This window comes from Glycine soja, chromosome 19 (assembly GCF_004193775.1).
Source record: "Glycine soja cultivar W05 chromosome 19, ASM419377v2, whole genome shotgun sequence".
NCBI classification, from domain to species: Eukaryota; Viridiplantae; Streptophyta; class Magnoliopsida; order Fabales; family Fabaceae; genus Glycine; species Glycine soja.
In genome coordinates, this window is record NC_041020.1 from 47,261,363 (window position 1) to 47,282,104 (window position 20,742).

The 20,742-nt window shown below is 34.1% G+C and overlaps 2 protein-coding genes and 2 pseudogenes across 2 annotated transcripts; 3 read left to right on the forward strand and 1 right to left on the reverse strand.

The window, feature by feature from the left end:
* Positions 1–744: 744 nt before the first annotated feature.
* Positions 745–6,313, forward strand: LOC114398117 (probable sugar phosphate/phosphate translocator At3g17430). Its single transcript, XM_028360267.1, has 10 exons — positions 745–894; positions 1,665–1,773; positions 1,893–2,000; positions 2,187–2,218; positions 2,296–2,346; positions 3,332–3,393; positions 3,489–3,750; positions 4,506–4,771; positions 4,874–4,962; positions 5,642–6,313. The coding sequence occupies exons 2-10, from the start codon at positions 1,672–1,674 to the stop codon at positions 5,792–5,794; spliced, it is 1,125 nt and encodes a 374-aa protein (XP_028216068.1). The 5' UTR covers positions 745–894; positions 1,665–1,671; the 3' UTR covers positions 5,795–6,313.
* A 1,384-nt stretch (positions 6,314–7,697) lies between these two features.
* On the reverse strand, positions 7,698–9,466 carry LOC114398891 (annotated as a pseudogene).
* Positions 9,467–11,563: 2,097 nt separating this feature from the next.
* Positions 11,564–13,747, forward strand: LOC114399822 (pectinesterase-like). Its single transcript, XM_028362041.1, has 2 exons — positions 11,564–12,668; positions 12,869–13,747. The coding sequence occupies exons 1-2, from the start codon at positions 11,678–11,680 to the stop codon at positions 13,582–13,584; spliced, it is 1,707 nt and encodes a 568-aa protein (XP_028217842.1). The 5' UTR covers positions 11,564–11,677; the 3' UTR covers positions 13,585–13,747.
* A 941-nt stretch (positions 13,748–14,688) lies between these two features.
* Positions 14,689–18,801, forward strand: LOC114398892 (annotated as a pseudogene).
* Positions 18,802–20,742: the final 1,941 nt, after the last annotated feature.

Genomic DNA, 20,742 nt, shown 5'->3' on the forward strand with positions numbered 1-20,742 from the left:
TATATTTAATAACGTATCAAAAAAATGTATATTTAATAAATATAATAATTAATAATATATAAAAAAATATTTTTTTAATTTATATGTTTATATAAATATTAAAGTATCAATATTAATAAAATACTAACTTAATACTTGTATGTAATTTTATTTTATTTTTAATTTAATTAATTTAAAATATTTTTATGAAAATAGTAATTAAAATAAATATTTTGTAAATATATATGATTAAATTTATCACAATACATACAATTTTATTTCATAATAATTAAAAGTATAAGTTCATATATATATATATATATATATATATATATATTATGAAGTAAAACGTAATATATACTAGGAAAGAGAGTGTACATTTTAACACAAGGAGAGAAAGGAGTACAATAATTGTATCTCTAAAGAAATAATAACGTAAATGATATTTTAATAACAACTTTTTTAATGAAATGTTAACAAAATGTTACTGAAAGATTAAAATAGAGTAAAGTGTCATGCACTCGAATTTTTCAGGAAAGAAAAGTATAAATTTTAACAAAAAAAAATAGTAATTTAACAATTATTTGAGAGGATGTAAATAAAAAAATTACAAATAAAAACTCAAAATTTATAGTGATTTTAAATTTTAAAAAATAAAAGTAAATAAATAAATTAGGGAAATATAAATAAAATTACACTCATTTTACAGTGATTAAAAAAAGATTTAAAGCTTGAAACTTTTTAATGGAAATCTTTCCTTTTAAAGTGAAGGACAAAATCTCGGATTTATCGCACCTAGCTTCCTTTGTTGCAATTTCGGTCGCGTTGCTCTGATTCTGATTTTATGTGTTCCAATCTCTGGCCTGCCTGCCTGCATTCGCCATTCTATTTTTTCAGATCATCATAGCCTAGCCGGTAAATTCTCTCTCCTCTCTCTCTCTCTCTCTCTGTAATGTTTCGTTTTACGATTTTCTCTCGATTTTTTCCCAACTATGAAACTCATTGAATTTTGTATTCTCACAGTTATTCTTAATTTTCTTTATTGACCTTGTTTGTGTCGTGCAAATTCAGTATTACACTGTTGAATCAAAACTGTGTCGGAAGATTCTTAACTTTCCACGTACATAACGAATTCAACAGTACCCTCGTTCTATTTCTACGATGTGAATGTTGGTCGGTGCAACAACCACTGGGATGCTTTGCTTTCAAACACACATTAGTTCCAAATATATATTAATATTAGGAATCTATGCGGAGTGTGCTTTTCCTGATTTTAGTAAAGCACTTTAGTTCTCGTTTTGCACTTTCTTAATCAATTTCACTTTTAACTAAGAAATTGTGTTTATTGATAGTGAGCTGCCTGTTAGTAATTTTCATTTCCTTCCATTTCATATTTCATATTTGCTAGGGAGTTTCAAAGGGAAAGCTCTAATTGAGATCTGAGTTGAATACTTGCTAATCTTTTCAAGTGTGCATGACAATGAGAGCATTTTTCTTTATAGTGTCCTTTCTTTCTCATTTCAATCCATTATTTTTGTTTCATTCCCTGTTATACTAATCTGTGTCTTTGAAGAGCAATGACTGTGCCAATGAAGTTAACTGCACCAGAATAATAATGAACAGAGATAACTGGCTATCCTATGTCTAAAACTCTTTCATATGCTGGATTGCATTGAGTTTTTCAGGTTAGATATGGCAGTCGCTATGGCTATAATGACCAAGCAGCATCTGCTGACCTACATCTACCTTCTAGTTTACATTTCACTTTCATCAGGGGTTATTCTGTACAACAAGGCAAGGCACAGATATGCCAACAAATTCTATCTTTTCTGTTTTGTGATTAGCCTTATACTGTATAACTATAATTTATTTTGCTCAATCTCTTTCCTTTTATTGGCTTTGGTTTATTGCAGTGGGTCCTCTCCACATTGTATTTTAATTTTCCATTTCCAATAACACTCACTATGATCCATATGGCTTTTTCTGGTGCGGTGGCCTTTTTCCTTATCCGTGTTTTGAAGGTACAAGTTTGTTGGAGTTCCCGATGTCATTAGTTCTTGACTAGCTTTTTCTTTGCACTTCTCTAATCCCTTCTTTATTATTCTGTTCACTTACTGCTATTCTCATTAATAATATACATTAGATTTTTCTTGAAAATATCACTTAATTAACCAGATGATGTCTTTCCCCCTTTTCAATTGATGCAGGTTGTGTCGCCAATTAAAATGACCTTCCATATGTAAGAATTTTACATAGACACACCGTTTCACATTTCATTCAATATTTCTGGCTTCACACAGAGTGTCTTATTTGCAGATATGCAACTTGTGTGGTCCCTATAAGTGCCTTCTTTGCAGCTAGTCTGTGGTAAGCAACTGAGTTCATTGACTTAAAGTTGTAATTTGAGCAAAGCCATTAGTTAATTCACTAAATTGTAATGCATGTGTCTATGCCTTAAATACTCACCCATATTCAATTCTATGATTGTAAAATTAAGCTGGTGTCAGTTATTAATTTCCCTGTCGTTTTAGCAAAGATGATGATTGTCTGTTTCTGTCTCTGTCCCTGTCTCTCTCTCAAATGTCTGATCAGGGTTAAGGTGATCATATTTATCCTCCTACCCTTACTATGATTTCAGCGTGTGTTCTTCATTTTCATATTTGTGACTCATGAAAGCCTTTTGGTGTATGCACATGCTTGGGTGTACAGGGCCATTCTGTGTTGTGTCACAAATGATAATTATGAATTTTTATTTGTAGTTATGCAAATATTTAACTAACTTTTTTTATCAGAATTTTATAATGTATTTGTTATTCATTCTGCTGATAACCTTCTGCTTCTAGTTGGAAATCTGATATAACAAATGGTATCATTACAAACTTCTTGGATCAAGAAAAACAGTCCACCACAAATACAATAATCAATTTCTGTTTGCAGATATGAGAATTAGGAAGATTTAACTATCCTTTTATGAGGCATGTATGATGCTATGATATATATGATATTCATTATGTAGACAACCTGACAATCTCATGCATTTAGTAGGAAATTAGCTGACACAGCTCATGATTTCACAACATTTTCTGAGCTTAACAAATTTTTTAAAATCATTGATTCTATATCATTTAGATTGGGTTTTAATGCAATGGATGGCTTTTATATTGGTATCATAGTTGATTTATATAAAATCAAATAGAAATTGAGGTAAAGTTGTATTAATAAAGATTACTCTATTGCATAGCCTTTAAATAAAAAGTTCTATTAGTTGCTTTAAAAGCTAGTAAACTGCTCCTCAGTTTCATTACATGACTGTATTGTATATATTCGTTAAATTACTCTATTGTCTATTTAGGTTTGGGAATACTGCTTATTTGTACATTTCAGTGGCCTTCATCCAGATGCTTAAAGCCCTGAGTAAGTTAACTTTTGTGTATCATCTTTCCATTTGACATTTTTTTTTGCAGATAGACTTCCTTAATGAATGGTTGTCCCTTTCCTTTAATTTACAGTGCCAGTAGCAACATTTGTTGTGGCCGTTACTTGTGGAACTGAGAAATTAAGGTGTGATGTATTCTGGAACATGGTGCTGGTCAGTGTTGGAGTTGTCATTTCCTCCTATGGGGAAATTCATTTTAATGTGCTTGGTACAGTTTATCAGGTCACGGGAATAGTTGCTGAAGCTTTAAGACTGGTTTTAACTCAAGTTCTTCTTCAAAAGAAGGGCCTGACACTAAACCCTATTACTAGCTTGTATTACATAGCACCTTGCAGGTAGATGTGTTCTTTAGTATTTGAAAACCCATATATAGTTCTGATTATACTGGTGGGAGGGTAAAAAGCACGTGAAACCTTTTTCATCTCTATGGGATGCTGATGTTGATTTTGACCTGTATGTTTATAATGCCACTGAATATTGTGGGTTTTGTATCCCTCACTATATATGGCTGACTTTTTGCTATTGTTTGAATTAGCTTATTTTGTGTTCAGAAAAAGCTTATAGTCAAAATGTCACATGTATAAATCAGGCATGCCCTTCTGAAAGAATTTTCTATGTCTTCCTATTTTTCATCATGCATGTTATGCCCTGGGTAACGGAATACACATGGTATAATGGGCGAGACAAAGCATCATGGATAAAATATTTTAGGAACAAGAAAATTATGATGATTTTTTTCTTTATTATTTTTTATCTTTTGATCTCTGGTTCTTGTAATGTGTTTATTAATGTTCTTTTATCAATATGACTTTTTTTGGGTATCTTTGATTAATTTGGTGCTTAATGGAAGGCCTGTGGTTTGACATTGTGCTTCACCTGTAAATGATTGCTCTGCTGCTTCCTTCTTGGGTCTTGGGTGTATACTTATTTAGACTGCACTCACTTTGACTCAAGAAGGGGAATGAGGCTGTGTGGGTGGCACATTTTTAGGATACCTGTGTATTGAAAAAGTCACAGTACATTAAAGTTCAAGTTTACGTTTTTGTTTTATCTGCTTTAATATTGACCATTTACACACTACTGTATGCAGCTTTGCATTTCTTTTTATCCCATGGTATATCCTTGAGAAGCCTGAGATGGAAGATCCACATATGCAGTTTAACTTCTGGGTATTTTTCTCGAATGCACTTTGTGCTTTCGCATTGAATCTTTCCACATTTTTAGTGATTGGCAGAACTGGGGCAGTAACTATTCGGGTGGCTGGAGTTTTGAAAGACTGGTTACTTATCACTCTTTCAACTGTCTTATTTCCTGAATCAAAGATTACCGGGCTTAATGTTATTGGCTATGCTATTGGTATATGTTTCTTCGTTGAAAAGACATTATAGCATTTCAATTTCATTCATTCCATGGATTTATTCTAAGTGTCTCTTAATATGAATATTTTTGAATGGGCAGCTTTAAGTGGTGTTGTTTTTTACAACTACCTTAAGGTCAGGGATGTTCGCACATCTCAACTTCAAAGTATCCAAGATGAATCAGCAAAGGTCAGCCTTTTAAGTAATTTTTGTTTGCTTTATAGTTTGATCAGTATTCGTGCATTGTTTGTCGTAGGCCTATTCTTGTGTTAGATACTTTGAATGGTGATTCCATTTTATAATTTATTTCATGAATAAGCATTCCCATCTTTGTTAGCAGAAAAAAGCCGGGAATGGTGATTCCATTCCATGACCATTCCTTCCTAGAGAGGTGGAATCGGTGATTCCATGCTCCATGAAATGAGATTTATTTATTTTATTTAATATGCCTTCATTTATTTTACAGAATGATAACTATTATCCATTTTATTTTAATTTCTACATTTTAATTTATCTCCAACCTATCGTTCGTGTCCTATAAATAATTTTGATTACTTATCTCATGTAAAATTTTATTGAATAATAATTATATAAATATGTAAAAGAGTTTATACTTGTAAAACATAAAAAAAAATGTGAAACTTGATTATTATTCAAAGTATCCTAAAAAAGTATTTGCAGTATTTTATCCAAACATTGTACACGTGTTAATTTTTTTAGACATTATTCGTGAGAAAAGTTGCTTCATACTTTTTATCATGAAGGGATTTATATAATTCAGATAAAGTTTGATTTCATTACACATTAGTTTTAAGGAGGCATATTTATTGGTTCAACTTTTGTTCTTTGCCTTTTTCAATAAATATAGGAGCTGCAGACGGAGAAGAAAGCAGATGATGCCATGGACAACAAAGATGAGGCTTCATGGAATGATTCAGTTTCTGATACTCATTTAGATGAAGAAGCACCTCTAATCTCTTCGCGGATATCTCATTTTGGAGTTGGAAGAAAGCCAGCTTAGTGGCAATCTAGCTTAGAGTCTATAAAGAAAATCTCATATTGGAAGAAAGCCAGCTTAGCAGCAACCTAGCTTTTAGGGACAAAGAGCTTGCAGGAACCAAATCAAAGTATCTGTCTTACCTTTCTTCCCAAAAGGAACACACAAACGCCTCCTTCCAAAAGAAGAGGGATAAAGCAAGGAGAAAAAAAAAAGAGCGGAGGAAACATGCATATTCTTTTGATAGAGTTTATTAGTTTCATGTTTAAAGTATATCCAGTAGTAAATCGATTCATTCTTGTATAGGCTTGGCTTGACCATGCAGTGAGGGTTCTGTTTCCTCCAAATGCACCGTCTCTTATAACTGATTGATGATTCTTGAGTTGTCAGTTGCTAGTGTAGCCAATATGGAAACGCAGATTGACTACTGTTAATTTTAGTTTAGTTAAAATTTGAAAATGATATGGTTCAACAACTGCTGTGCCACCTCATTTTCTCCGGGACCTGCCTGCATCTTAAAATGAAAACTTTTCCATTTCATCCAATTTTAGGGAGATTGGTTATTCTTAAAATTAGTGGTTCATTAAATTGGGAGAATGATTATTCCTTGTAATTCATATAGGAGGAAAGAAATTCTTTACGTACTCTTTCATTTCACCATTTTGTAGTAAGGAAAGTTTAAAAAGAAAAATAGGAAAAAGACGCCAAAATCATAAAAGCATTTCTCCACACCCCAAAGATTAAATTCCATATGTGCATTTTCTTTCCAATGTCGTAGACCGTGTGGTTTTTGTTTTGTTTTCTTATTGGGAAGAGACCCTTGCTGATCAAACAGTCATGCAGAATTTGACTTTCCATTTGTATGTTTGCTCGATCTCAATTTCTTCATTTTTTTACTCAATCTCCAAATCTAGCTTTACTTTGTAGTTTGTAACAATTTTTGACAAATTTTGTTATGATTTGGTTTGGGAAGCTTGTCCGAGAATTGACGCATTGAAGACCCTGTGACCGAGGACATTGACCAACAGATTGGAGGAACCAATATTCAGTGAAAAGGATAAACCTACTGTTGCATGTTGCCATAGACCTATAATGCTATCCAAATCACATGATGCTGACCTTTTCATTGTATTTTTATTTTTTGAATTTCTTTATGAATATTAATTGAGCTGATTGCAATGGAAATTGCTGTTTTGTACGAAAACTTTTTCGTGCCACTTGCACGAATGTGTGTTTTCTCAAAAACATATTTTTATTTTTTTAATTAATATTTTTTTTTTAAAAAAAGTATCCATCCGGGTATGTGTTCCTGTGTTTCGTGCAACCTTTCCTTCGTGCTAGATAGCTCTGCTGGATTGCAATTGGACATTTTTATTTTTCTATTTCTTTGTTTTTCGCTATCGGTTCAGATTTTAGAGTGGCCCAAACTGGTTTGAACAAGTGAGGAGCAGCAACTTTGGGTCTATTCTAGTCCAAATCAAAGAAACGCGATAATAATAATAAGAATTAAATAAATAAGAGAGTGCATGATGCAAAATTAGAAATAGAAAAGTATAAATAAAAACATTTATTATATTACAAAATATTAAATAAATCAATGCTTACTATTTTTAAGCCATGTAAAGCATTTTATAGAATGTATTGAATGTTTCCGTTTATATATATATATATATATATATATAATGTATATTTTAAGTTTTATCTGAATTTAAAATTATTAATGTAATATGTATTTTTTAAAAGAACTTTTAGGAAGTGCAGATGTATTTTTATCCTGGAAGTTCCCAACCAGGATAAGCATGAATTTGTCTTGCAAGCTGCTATAAGTTTTATTTAGTTAATAAAAGGAACGAAAGGAAAAACTAAGCAAGGATGCAAATGTCGAGTGCTAATGCTTTATAAAAACTCATTAAAATAGAAAAGAAAATAAAAGAAAAAATTTGTGATTCTTAAATAACTTTAAGGAAACAAATATCACCAAATACAACAAAGGTATCACTTTAAGGAAACAAATATCAATTTACTGGATAGCTCGAGGAGAAATCAAGGAAGAAATGGATTGTGTGAAGGGTATTCATCCTTTTGCCTTTTGTAAGCCCTGCGAGACAGTAGCAGAAAGAACAACTACTTAGTTTCTTAGTAATATGAAAAGAATCAGCCACAAGATTAACTGTTAGCCACCTCGAAGCATTAAATCCTCCAACCGCAAGTGTTCACACAATGATTAGAAGCAATGGGACTTTAATCATAGCATGACTTTTTCTTCCTCCATGAGCCCTTGGTTTTTAAATGACACACAGGAGGTTATGGAATACAAATTTACCTGAACTTGAAGCTCCTCCTCTCCCACCTGTGTAACAATTTATTCAGTACTTAAAAGGGGTTGCAAGACAAATATAAAACAAATGCAGTTCTTATTTTTGTTAAAGCCCTATAATCAGTAGCAAAATCTCAAGGTCCTTTCAAGGGAGGTTTGCAAATAAGAGTACAGGGTGTCTGGACAATTACTTACCAGATTGCAGGCATGTGTAAGCTTCTGAAATCTGCAGCACAACGTAAGAGTTCAGTTGGTCTTTCCACTTAACAACGGGGTATGACAATGGCCAAAAGAAGTGTCGTCCCCTCTTCAAGAAAACCAACTCTTTGTTCAATTTAGCACAAAATAAAATCAAGGCCAGACATTGGGATCCTTCTCAATGCTCTGAGTAATAGAAAGAATGGGGTGAGGGAAATAGAGGGTGACCAGACACAGAGTCAATATAAACTAATGTAAATTTGTTCCTTTGTATTATGATAACATTTTTCCCCCACCTAAAATCATATAATATGGCAATCTAAAACAGACTAAATGACCATCATCTTCATTCACTACACAGTTAGCCTTTTGTAGGGAGGGATGTTAAGACAAAATATTTCTCCAAAAGATCACAGACTCTACGTATCAGTTTACACTTCACAATGAGCAAGCTCTGAAGAAAAACACGCTGAAACACTCGGGCTTATGATAAATGTTTTACTGTCAATCTGTCATAGTCTAACACCAAGTCAAGTCACACCAACCATAACAATTCAACACTGGAGTAGAGTTATAAAAATGCTCCTATCATCCGAATTCTTGTGATGATATAGGAGAGAAAATACAAAAGAAAAAAAAAATGGATGAACTGCTCACCAGTTTGAACTTAGACTCAGTAAGAGGCTTTTCAGAGAAGGAAATAGATCAGGGTGAGATTCCCACACAAACAGCAAAAGACAAAGTACCTGTTCATCGTCTAAGTTCAACAGTACTTTATTTAGAATAAAAAGTGTTTTATTATTATTATTACTATTAATGTTAAGTAATAATAAACTTAAAGAAAACCCAGTAGGAATTGGGGAAATAAAGCTGAGGGGTATTAATAAAAAATGGGTGAGGCTCAAAAACTGAAATTGAGTTTGTTAAGGGAGTGAATTTTGATTTGGCAATCGCGATTGAAAGAATTAAAAACCCTAGACACTGGGAATGAGAAAATGAAAAGACTTGGGAAGGATTTGGACGCGAATTGGGAGGGAAACCGAGCAAGATTCTGGCTTCATCGGCATCCATTTGTCAGTGACAGAGCAACATTTAGACTCAAGGATTGAATTTTATTGCAGAGTGCAGAGTCAAACAGAGTAACTTCAAGACTTCAAGCACATCCCGTAATAAACGTTTTGTTCCCGCGACCCAAAAACCTTTCCGAGTAATAATTTAACCGGATTGAATGGAGAATGGAAAAATGGTTTACTTTTGAAATTTTGATAAATGTTAACCTTTATTCTAAAAGAATTAAAAATAATAATATTTTTATTAAACCATGTAAACTTATATTATTTATGATTTTTTCAATATTTTCTCAGGATTTTTAAAAAAAATTCGTAATTAATATTCTTAAAATATTAGTAGGATCCTAAAAATTTATATTTTGTGATTGCTTTTGTGTGTAAGAGAGAGAAAATTTAAACGAATTGAATTTTAGGGGCTCATTGGTTTTAAGGTTTAAAAAGGACTTATATACTACTTATAGATAATTTATTGATGAGATTTTTACGTTGATAATAAAATTTAAATTTTAAACTTGCATTCTTGAAAGATATGAGCTCAATTTTGATTAATTTAACCAATATTGGAAATATTTTGTATTGATTAATAGTATAAATGTTTGATATTGTATTATTAATAGTGTATGAAAATTACACCTATTCATTAAATGGTAAAATATAATTTTAATATCTTGAAACATATCAAATTCAATTTTAGGATCTCCAAATTTAAAATGCCCTATATTTTGATATTCTATTTCTGAATGTGAGTTATATGTTATTTTTATCACTAACTTAAGCAAATGAAAATGATATATCATTCACTTTCACTTTCAGGTGTAATAATAATAATGCAATATTTTTACTCTAGATGCCTCGTGGTTAGAAAAAAAAAAATTTCATTACCTTTTTTTTGATGCAATATCAATATTGGCATGTATATGTATACCTTGGTTCTCAAATAATTGTAGCAACATGTTGATCATTGTTATCCTTTTCTCTGTAAAAATTTCGAGTTACTGATTAAATAATGTATTGTTAATTTGACCTTATTGATCAAAATTCATAAGATAATATGTAACTAATTTTACTAATATTATTATTGCTATTATTATTATTATATGGCAGCAATATTAAAAAGGGATATTAATAAAGAAAAAGATTTTAACTAACTTGTGTTATCGTAAAGGAAAATAATTCTTGAACTCTCCCATATGATATGCTAAAATATACCTAAAAAAAGAAAAAAATAAATAATAAAGAAAAATGATAGATATAATAAATATTTGATCTAACAAGTTAAGAAGTGTAGGATAGAAACAAATGAAAAACGTTAATAAGATATTTAATTAAAATATTGGGGTCTCCAAATATTACTACATGTATAAAATACTTAGAACAAATGAGTATAATTATTATCTCTTAAAACATTATCCCAATGGCCAAATATGTGATGAAGAAGCCCGAATACAACTTTCTCATTCAATTTAGGTTAATTACTTTCTCATATATACTACATCAGTATTCAGTTGATATGAAACCTCCCAAAATTTACCATTCCCACACGTGTTACTAGTCATGATGATTACACTTTTTTTTTTATCATTTTACATTCTTTCATACTTTAAAGATGATAAAGTCCTGCTGTAAAAAAAGTATAAAACCCTCCTAAACAACTGTGCTTAAAAAAAAGACTAATTGAATTGTACAAAAGTGTAAATTAAACACACGTATAAATGATAAAAAAAACGTATAAATTTCTTGCTAGCAAATATAGTATATATCCAAATAAACCGTTCTCAGAACAAAAGACAGATATAACAAGAGCAAATAAATGTGAAGTATCCATAATCCAACATTGCATTGTACGTATATAACATGATAATATATATAAATCAAATTTTCGATTACGATCCAGAATATCCACAAATGGTCCAACGGCCACACAAAAACCTCTCAATGGTTTACCTAGAAAATAGCACGAGTTGAGGTTGAAGAAGTGTTCTCCTTCAGCTACGTACTATTTTTTAGGCACCAGAAAACCAGTCATGAAAATAGAAATACCGTTTCTAGCAAAACATCGCTCACAATTAAAAATAGCAGTGCATGCATGCACGTGTCCTAAAGTTGAGAAGCCAACGGCACCTAAGAATTGGCAAAAATATAAACAGTTTCATGAATTCATTGGTGCAGAAACTTCGAACAAGCACTATATAAACCCACCTCGAGGCCATGGAGTCTTCAACGGCCTCTCCATATCCCCCCCTAGCTACAGAGCAGCCAAAGGGGAGGAATAATAATAAGCCTATATTCTAAGGCCGGAAAAATAAAAAAGGAATAACAAAAATGTCTGGAAAGGTAATTATCTCGGCTGTTTCTCTCATCCTGGTGGTTGGAGTGGCCATAGGTGTGGTGGTGGCCGTCAACAAGAAGGGCGAGGATCCCACACTTCAATCTCAACAAAAATCAGTAGGGGTTATCTGCCAAAACACTGATGACCAGAAGCTCTGCCACGAAACCCTAAGCTCCGTGAAGGGCATGGACACCGCTGATCCAAAGGCTTACATCGCCAAGGCGGTGAAAGCCACCATGGACAGCGTGACCAGGGCCTTCAACATGAGTGATAGGCTCAGTACCGAGTACGGAGGCAACGATAACGGAACCAAGATGGCCCTTGATGATTGCAAGGACCTCTTGCAATCCGCTATCGAGAGCCTCCAACTCAGCATTGACATGGTTCACAACAACAACTTGCAGGCCGTGCATAACCAACAGGCTGACTTCAAGAACTGGCTCAGCGCTGTTATCTCGTACCAACAGGCCTGCATGGAGGGTTTTGACGATGGCAAAGAAGGTGAGAAGAAGATCAAGGAGCAGTTTCATACCGAGACCTTGGACAATGTTCAGAAACTCACTGGCATCACCCTTGACATTGTGAGTGGTTTGTCCAACATCCTCGAGAAGTTCGGGTTGAAGTTTAATCTTAAACCCGCGTCTCGCCGTCTTCTCGGCAAGGATGGGTTGCCCACTTGGTTCTCTGCTGCTGATCGTAAGCTTTTGGGTCGTGGATGGAGATCACGTGTCAAGCCCAATGTTGTGGTTGCCCAGGATGGCACTGGTCAGTTCAAAACCGTTGCCGATGCTATTGCTTCCTACCCAAAGGATAACAAAGGTAGATACATTATCTACGTTAAGGCTGGTGTCTATGACGAGTACATCACCGTTCCCAAGAGTTCAAAGAACATTCTCATGTACGGTGATGGCCCTGCTAAGACCATCATCACCGGTCGCAAGAACTTCGTCGATGGTGTCAAGACCATGCAAACTGCCACTTTCGGTAATTCAATTCATCCTTCTTCTTTTAATTATTATATGATCCAATAACACGGGTATTCATGACAGTGATCAATTTCTCTGCGTGACATGTAAAATTGTATTAACATAAATTGTAAATAATTCATAGAGATTGATCAGCATCATGAATACTACGTACCTTTTGCATGGATGAATTGATTTGATTTTGCTTCCTCGTTGCAGCCAACACTGCAGAAGGGTTCATTGCCAAGGCAATGACATTCCAGAACACTGCCGGTGCTGAGGGACACCAAGCCGTTGCATTCAGGAACCAAGGAGACATGTCCGCTCTCGTTGGTTGCCACATCTTGGGTTACCAAGACACCTTGTACGTCCAGACCAACAGGCAATTCTACCGCAACTGCGTCATCTCCGGCACAGTCGACTTCATCTTCGGCACCTCCTCCACCGTGATCCAGCACTCCGTTATCATCGTGAGGAAGCCCCTGGACAACCAGTTCAACACAGTCACCGCCGACGGAACATCCCAGAAGAACATGGCTACAGGAATCGTGATCCAGGGTTGCAACATCGTCCCAGAAGCCGAACTTTTCCCTACAAGGTTCCAAGTGAAGTCATACCTTGGAAGGCCATGGAAGCAATTCTCAAGGACGGTTGTGATGGAATCCACCGTGGGTGACTTCCTTCACCCCGAAGGATGGTGCCCATGGGCCGGTGAACACTTCGAAGACACCTTGTACTATGCTGAATACAACAACGATGGACCTGGTGCCAACGTTAACGGAAGGATCAAGTGGAAGGGTTACCGTGGTCTTATTAGCCGCGAAGAAGCTACCCAATTCACCCCTGCCCAGTTCCTACAGGCTGGAGCCAACGGTGGAAGCGACTGGTTGAAAGCTCTCCGTGTTCCTCACGCACTTAGCTTCATGAAGGCTTAATTGAAATTACACAAACACATATCCATGCATCATCAATTGAGTACTGTTAGAGAGTGTGATGATGAGGGTCATAGTCCGTAGACAATTTGTTATTCTTTGTATTTATCTTTGGAGGTCTACCGGAAATATTTTTAATGAAAATTTTTAAAATTGCTTTGATTAACATATGCTTCCATTTCCTATCATCACAGAATTTTGGTGCACCGGCAAGAAAATTGATTATTATAGACTTGGCTTTAGTGCCAATCATAATTGCTTGTGAACACCAATAACTTGTTATTCTTAGAATAATTATAATTTTGAAATTAATCTCAAACAAAAATTTATTTAATATTGATTTAATTATTTAAAACTACTAGTTAGCTAGTAAGAAGCATGAATCAATAAATAAAGAGGAGGAATAATGTCACCGTTAAATTAGAGGAGAGGAATCTACTATATATGTGTTATTTTACTCGTTTGAATGTTTTTTTGACATAACTTGTTTCAATGTTAAGTTAGAATAGGAATAAAAAGTTTTTTCTTCTACACCCTAAAATCTTATAGTCTATCTTTATATGTTCCCAAATTATACATTTTACTTATTTAAAGAATGATTGAACATCAAATGTACCAAGAATTCGAACCATTAATTTCGGGACATTATTAGTATCACTTTCCTACAATGTTTTTTTTTGGTACTATAGTATTATTACTTAAATTTTGAATCCTCTAGTACCTCGTGGATTAAGCAAAGGAAAAGTACGATGAGTGAAATAATAACTAGCCAATTTGTTCATATAAGGTGAGTTGAATTTTTAAGGGAAAATGAAAGGAAAAAAGGTTTGTACTTGAATTTTCTTTATCAACAAAACTAATATTGTAATGGATAACATTTGTCTATAAAAAAAATGACTACCCAAATTATTTATTTTTTAGATAGTGAACGAAATAATGAATTAAACAATTTTATCCATTGCGAAACCTCAAAGGGGCCCAAAAGGCCATGGTGGGAAGGAAAGAAGACCAGTTTGCTGGGCCTAATGGGCTTATGTAGCGGGTCGAATCACCACAGTTTTCAGTTATGAGTTTCCACTTCACCTCACTGGCTCTGCTGAAACATGAAAGCAAAGCACAGAAGAGGAGCTGCGGAATTCTTCACTTCATCTCAGCGAGACAGATAGAAAAAGCATTAACGATGAGGTTTCGCGGAACCTTTGTTATTATTTTCCGTTATCTTTATCGGCTGCGAAACCATTTCAATTCAAACTCCTGAATTTCCGGCATCGAGCTTCATTCTTCCTCCGTTCTTACTCTGCCGGTAATCCTTCCTTCAATCTGTTTATATGTTCATATTTTACGGTTTATATAATTATTTTAATTTCAACATTATATTCGTTGATCGTAGTGTAACTATTGTTGTTAACAGAGGTGCAAGCTCAACTGTCCCCGGAGCTCTTAAACATAATGGAACAAAGACTCTCCGCTATTGAGTACATGACTGCTTCTTTTAACAATTTTCTAAATCAGGTAATGCAGTTGCTATTCTTTTTTTCAAAATTTCTCTCTCATTCTCTTAGATGTTTTGTTCATTAGTTTTAATTGAACTACTTATTAGTTTGAGAATATTTTGCATTTTGGTCCTCTGTTATGGTTAATGAGTAACTGCAATTTTATTCATCCGACAACATTTTTATCAAATTTAGTCTCCTTTTCTTTTAATTGCTACAATATAGTCTTTTTGTCAGTTTCTCTCTGCTTGAAACTCAAATCTTCCTCTTTTTTTTTTTTTGGGGGGGGGGGGGGGGGCGGAGGTGTAAAATGGATTTGGAATAGGAAACGATTTCAATGATTCTTATTCAAGAAATTAAGGATTTGATTATATAACAATTAAAGGATTAAATTTGAGCAGAAATTTGCTAAGGGGCCATAGTCATGCATTAACCGGACCAAAATACAATTAAGCCTAAACTTAATCTTATAATTGAATTATGTTTCAGTTGATTATCTTATGTTTAATTTCTGTTGCTCATTGAAGACAGCCAGAAGCATCACCATCAGAGTATGCAAGAGCTAACTAGGAGCTTTGGAAGCTAAGTGGTTCTATTGACCTTATTAAGGAATTGAGGGGCAAACAGAAGGTAATGAGTTGGTGCAAGTTTACCTTAGAAAACAGCAACTTGACTAAATGGCAAGTCGTGTAGGCTTTTGTTTTGTTATTCCTTCTGTGGTAATATTTTACCACATAGGCCATAGCCTTTAGGCATACTATCTATCTCTTTGCATTACTCGAGTGCTTTATTTACCATGCTTTTCTAGTTTAAAGAAATAAGAAGGAAAAGGGGGAGGAAAAGTTCTTCTTTTGGGGGGTTATATTATCTAATGTTACCTTTTTACTATCTGCAGGAAATTGATGGCTTGAAGTCACTAATAGCTGAATGTTCTGAGGATAAGGACATGCTTAATATGGCTACAGAGGAAATTGGTCAGGCAGTGGAAGAAGAAAGAAGACTGCAAAATTTTCTGTTGAAGTCATTACTTCCTAAGGATGATGCTGATGATAGGGATTGCATTTTGGAGGTGCGACCAGGTAAAATGTTGCTGTTGAAAATGAATATCTATTATTAATGTTCATGAAACAAATGATTCAATGAATGTTTGCTAAGTTGTCTTAGGACTTGTTCATCACTTTGCTATTATACCCGTTTGCTTGTCTCTATGCTTTCTTTCATCCCAATTTTCATTTTGTTATACCATTTTTGTCCAGGCACTGGTGGGGAGGAGGCTTCCTTGTTTGCGATGGATATCTTTAGAATGTAAGGTTACATTTATGTTACTGGAATTTGATCAGAGTTAGGAACTCTTGTTAGTTTTCTAAAAGGGATCTTGCCTGACATGATGTAGGTATGAGAAGTATGCTCTCAAGAATGGCTGGAAGTTTGAAGTAGTAGATATAGCTCAATCTGATCTTAAAGGATACAATGTACATGTTTCATATATTAATGCGCAATAAATATGACCTGATTTTCAGTGCTTTACAAGTGTTTTGAAATATTGATTGTGGCATCCACCATGCATTGCAACCTTCTGTTAGCAAGAATTGAATTTCATCTTGCAACTGATGTACTTTGAACTATTCTTTCTCAGGAGGCTAGTGCAGCAATTGCTGGAGTCGGTGTTTTTGGGAAACTAAAATTTGAGAGTGGAATTCATAGAGTCCAGAGTTTAGTTAGCATCTCTCAGATATAATCTATATGTCTGTAGCTAAATCTAGTTTTGGCAATCACTAACGTTCTTTTGTAACAGCGAATTCTTGTGACAGAAAAGTCGGGATGTATTAATACCAATGCTGTTTCTGTTGCAATCCTTCCTCAGGCTGATGAGGTAATTGGCAATCACCCCTTATGAATCAATGCCCTGTGATCAGAAACTTGAATGTTTGTTGTTTTTAAAACTATAAAAAAGTGCGTTCAACTGTTGGTTACTCTAAAAATGATTATAAAGGAAAAGACTTCACATACAATTTATGTCTCTATTTTTCTCCTTTGGTTCTGTTAGGTTGATGAATGGAATTACAAAGACCAGGTTAACACCTTAGGAGAACCACACCACAAAAGTTAGCATTGTGGTTGAAGAACCCAAGGCCTTGTAAATCCCACATTAGAATCCTATACTTCTGATGTGAGGCTCAAGTCCCATATCTTACATTTGCCATGCTCCACAGCCCTAGTGCCCACACGGGCTGGCTGTGCACTAACCCTTTGACAAGTGCCGAGCAAACACTACAATGCCGGTGTCACCACCTGCGCTGCTTGTTTGCAACCAAGAATCATTGTGGAAAACTCTCATATCATTGATAGAAACCTGGTATCTTTATTGCAAAAATAAAGGAATGAACTTCTTAATTTACAGAACAGAACACTCTCACACACTCGGCAGTTCTCAAAGGGACTGCACCTCCCGAGTCGAAAGCCCTAATTCTCTTACAGATTACAAGATGCGCCTCCCTCTCAACCCTTTTTCGTATTTATTGGCAACATGCCTTCTTTTTTTCTAATTATCTCAGTTCCAATCTAACTAACTAATTATTCCACTAACTGTGATCTGTGGGTTATCTAACAGAGATGTTTTCCTACTTTTTCTCTTGCTAGTGTCTCAGATATTATGCATGTGCTCATATGCAGGTAGATGTTCAATTGAAGCATGAAGACTTAAGAATTGATACCTATAGATCTGGTGGTTCAGGTGGTCAGCATGCAAATACAACCAACAGTGCTGTTAGAGTAACCCACATTCCAACAGGGACTATGATTACTATACAAGATGAGTGTTCTCAACATATGGCTAGTGTTTCAAAATATTTGGCAAGGTTCACATTTAATATTTTTTATTGGAAATGTGCATCTTTGTTTTGTTTTAGTACATACTCTCTCTCTCTCTCTCTCTCTATCTCTCCCTTTTTTGTATTTATAAAGTGCTTCAATTAACTCCAAAAAGCTCTCTGTGAGCTGGAGTTAATAATAGTGCTACAATTCCTCTTATTGACATGTGATTAACTGTCCCTGAATAAATTTTACCTATAACTCCAAAAGGCAATTTGTTTTGGTGTGTAACTTGGTAATTTCTTGTAGTAGTTGTGCTTTTCACCTGACATGGATGAAGCCATTAGCACGTTTCCAATTAAGTGAATTGCATGCCACATTTGTTTTCTCAGTTGAGGCAGGGAGGCAGCTTAAATTTGGAGTACGCTTTGTGTTTATTGTTATTGTGTTCATTTAGGAAAGGAAAGCATGCCTGTGGTGGAGACTAGAGTTGCATTTTAGTCTGCAGACTTTCTGTCTGAGTTCCCCCCTCCTAATATTAGGTTTCTTTCCTCAGGGCCGTGTAACTGATCATACAGTTGGTATCACTTATCACTCGGTAGATGATGTGATGCAAGGTGAAAATCTTGATTCATTGATGCTCTTCTATTGCAAGAAGAAATGGATGCAATGGCCACTTTTAGCTCGTCTCAGTAAAACCTGTGGATTCAATTAAACTTTTCTTGATTATTAACAATGTCTTATTGGTGTAATTTACTTCTGAAAAGATTAAAGTTTCATATTTTGCTTCTGATGCAAGCAGGGAAGAAGTTGAGATAACATATCACCGAGTGGTGTGTATATGATTATATTAGTTATATGATCAGCATGTTTATTTGTGTTTCAATATTATGGCAAAAGTCTGCCCTTTATTTTCTTTTCAGATTAACTTATGAGAGGTTTGAGAGCTGGTGAAACATGAAACGTAAAAGATCTATATTTCTGTTTCTGTATTGGTTGACCAGAGAGTGAGCATTCTCATGTCTTAATTTTTTAAATTCCAAACATAAGAAAAGAATTGGTGGTGTCAGACTGCATAATTTCTGTTTTGTACACGTGTGAATGCAATGAAGTCTCATACTACTGGATCAAATATAGTCAAACTTTAAGCATAACATTACTTGCACATAAATTTATTAAAAAAAGACAATTACATCATCTTTAACTCATTGCATCAATAACATTGGTTTGATATTATTATAAAAGATTCCACGGGATAGATTCAATGTGTCTGCGTACATTACTCAAACTTCAACAGTTAAACTAACTGCAGCAGTAAGCGAGCCGACTTAAGAAGATAAATAAATGAAATCAATTTCCCTCCTTAAAAGGGATACTTCAAAGGCTAAAATTTGGACTACCAGAAAACGTTAAAACGGTTTGGTTTATTATGATTAGAATTAATTGTCACGACTAATTTCAAATACACATTTTCGGTTTTCAGTCTACACTATGTGGTCATAATATGACACATATATACTGATAAAAAAATGACACATAACATAAAAAAAATATCTAAAAAAAATAGAAGCCCAATATTTACTATCAATTTATCCAAGCTGAAGTTGCATGGCATTCACACACCTCCAGCTTGTGGGGGGTAAAACAGAAGAAGCCCAATACCTTATTGGCCCAATCTGGTCCTCATTCTTCAGCACATTCCTGATTCATTTTCTTCTGTTATGTTTGCTACAAATATTAGTAGGTTGTAGAATACATTAGCTGTATTTTTTTTTATGTCTTTTCTGTTGTCCTTGTTAGTGTTTATCCAAATGGATTTCACCTTGTATATATATTGTCCTCGTTGGGATATTCAATACAACAAAGAATATTTCATCATTTTTTTTGTCCTGCATATTTATCTTTTACTCTTTTAGTAGGGTTCAACCCTGTAAATAATAGTATTCAAAACAAAATATTCCTTTAAACCATCAAATAAAAGAAAATAAGAATTAGCTTTAGGATCTAGAAGAAAATTTACTGTTTAGAAAGATTATATCAATACTAGTAAAATTATGTTAGTAGGGTTATTTCTTAGTTAAACTTTTTAGTCTAATATTTACAATCACTAAACTTTTGTTATTGAAAATTGAATATAACAAATTTGGTTTTGTAGTCCTAGCATGTCCTGCCCCCAAAGTTTTAAAGATCGGTTACGTGCTTAATTTTCCCCTTCCAGATCTCAGTCTTTCCACACATAATAACACTTGAAAGTGACCCAATTTTACTTGGCAGGCATCGAATCGCGTCGAATCTTTCATAAAGACAAAGCATTATTCAATCGTAATTCCTTTTCTTGCAAGGTAGACTATTGAAAATTGCAAGAAAAATAAAATAAATGATGATAGATAGCTTGCGATTATTCCTTGCCGTTCATCTTCCATGTTGCACCCATAAAATATAAAAATAAAACGCATGTACGTTTCAAAATGACATGCTCTAGCTCCACATGACATCGATTGCTAGATATTTTGGAACAATTAATTGCTAGATTTGGGACCCTATAAAAAATAAAGATCCCAACTTGGGCAATAAATGGATAACGAGTTATTACTTTATTTAATCCTTTGTTTATCATATGTTTCCTGTTTCAGTGCCATAGGATCCACTTTTTCATTATCACAAGTATACATCATAAATCCGAAAACGTAAATCGACAATATTTGTATAATGCAAAGACTTTTTTTGTTTTGGGTACATAAAGACCCTTTTAAATACATGAATGATAACTATTTATACAAACACACATTGTTTTGAAATTTCATTTACATTAGTACCCCTTCTCCGGTGTATTAATTTTATTTATCTAGAATAATCA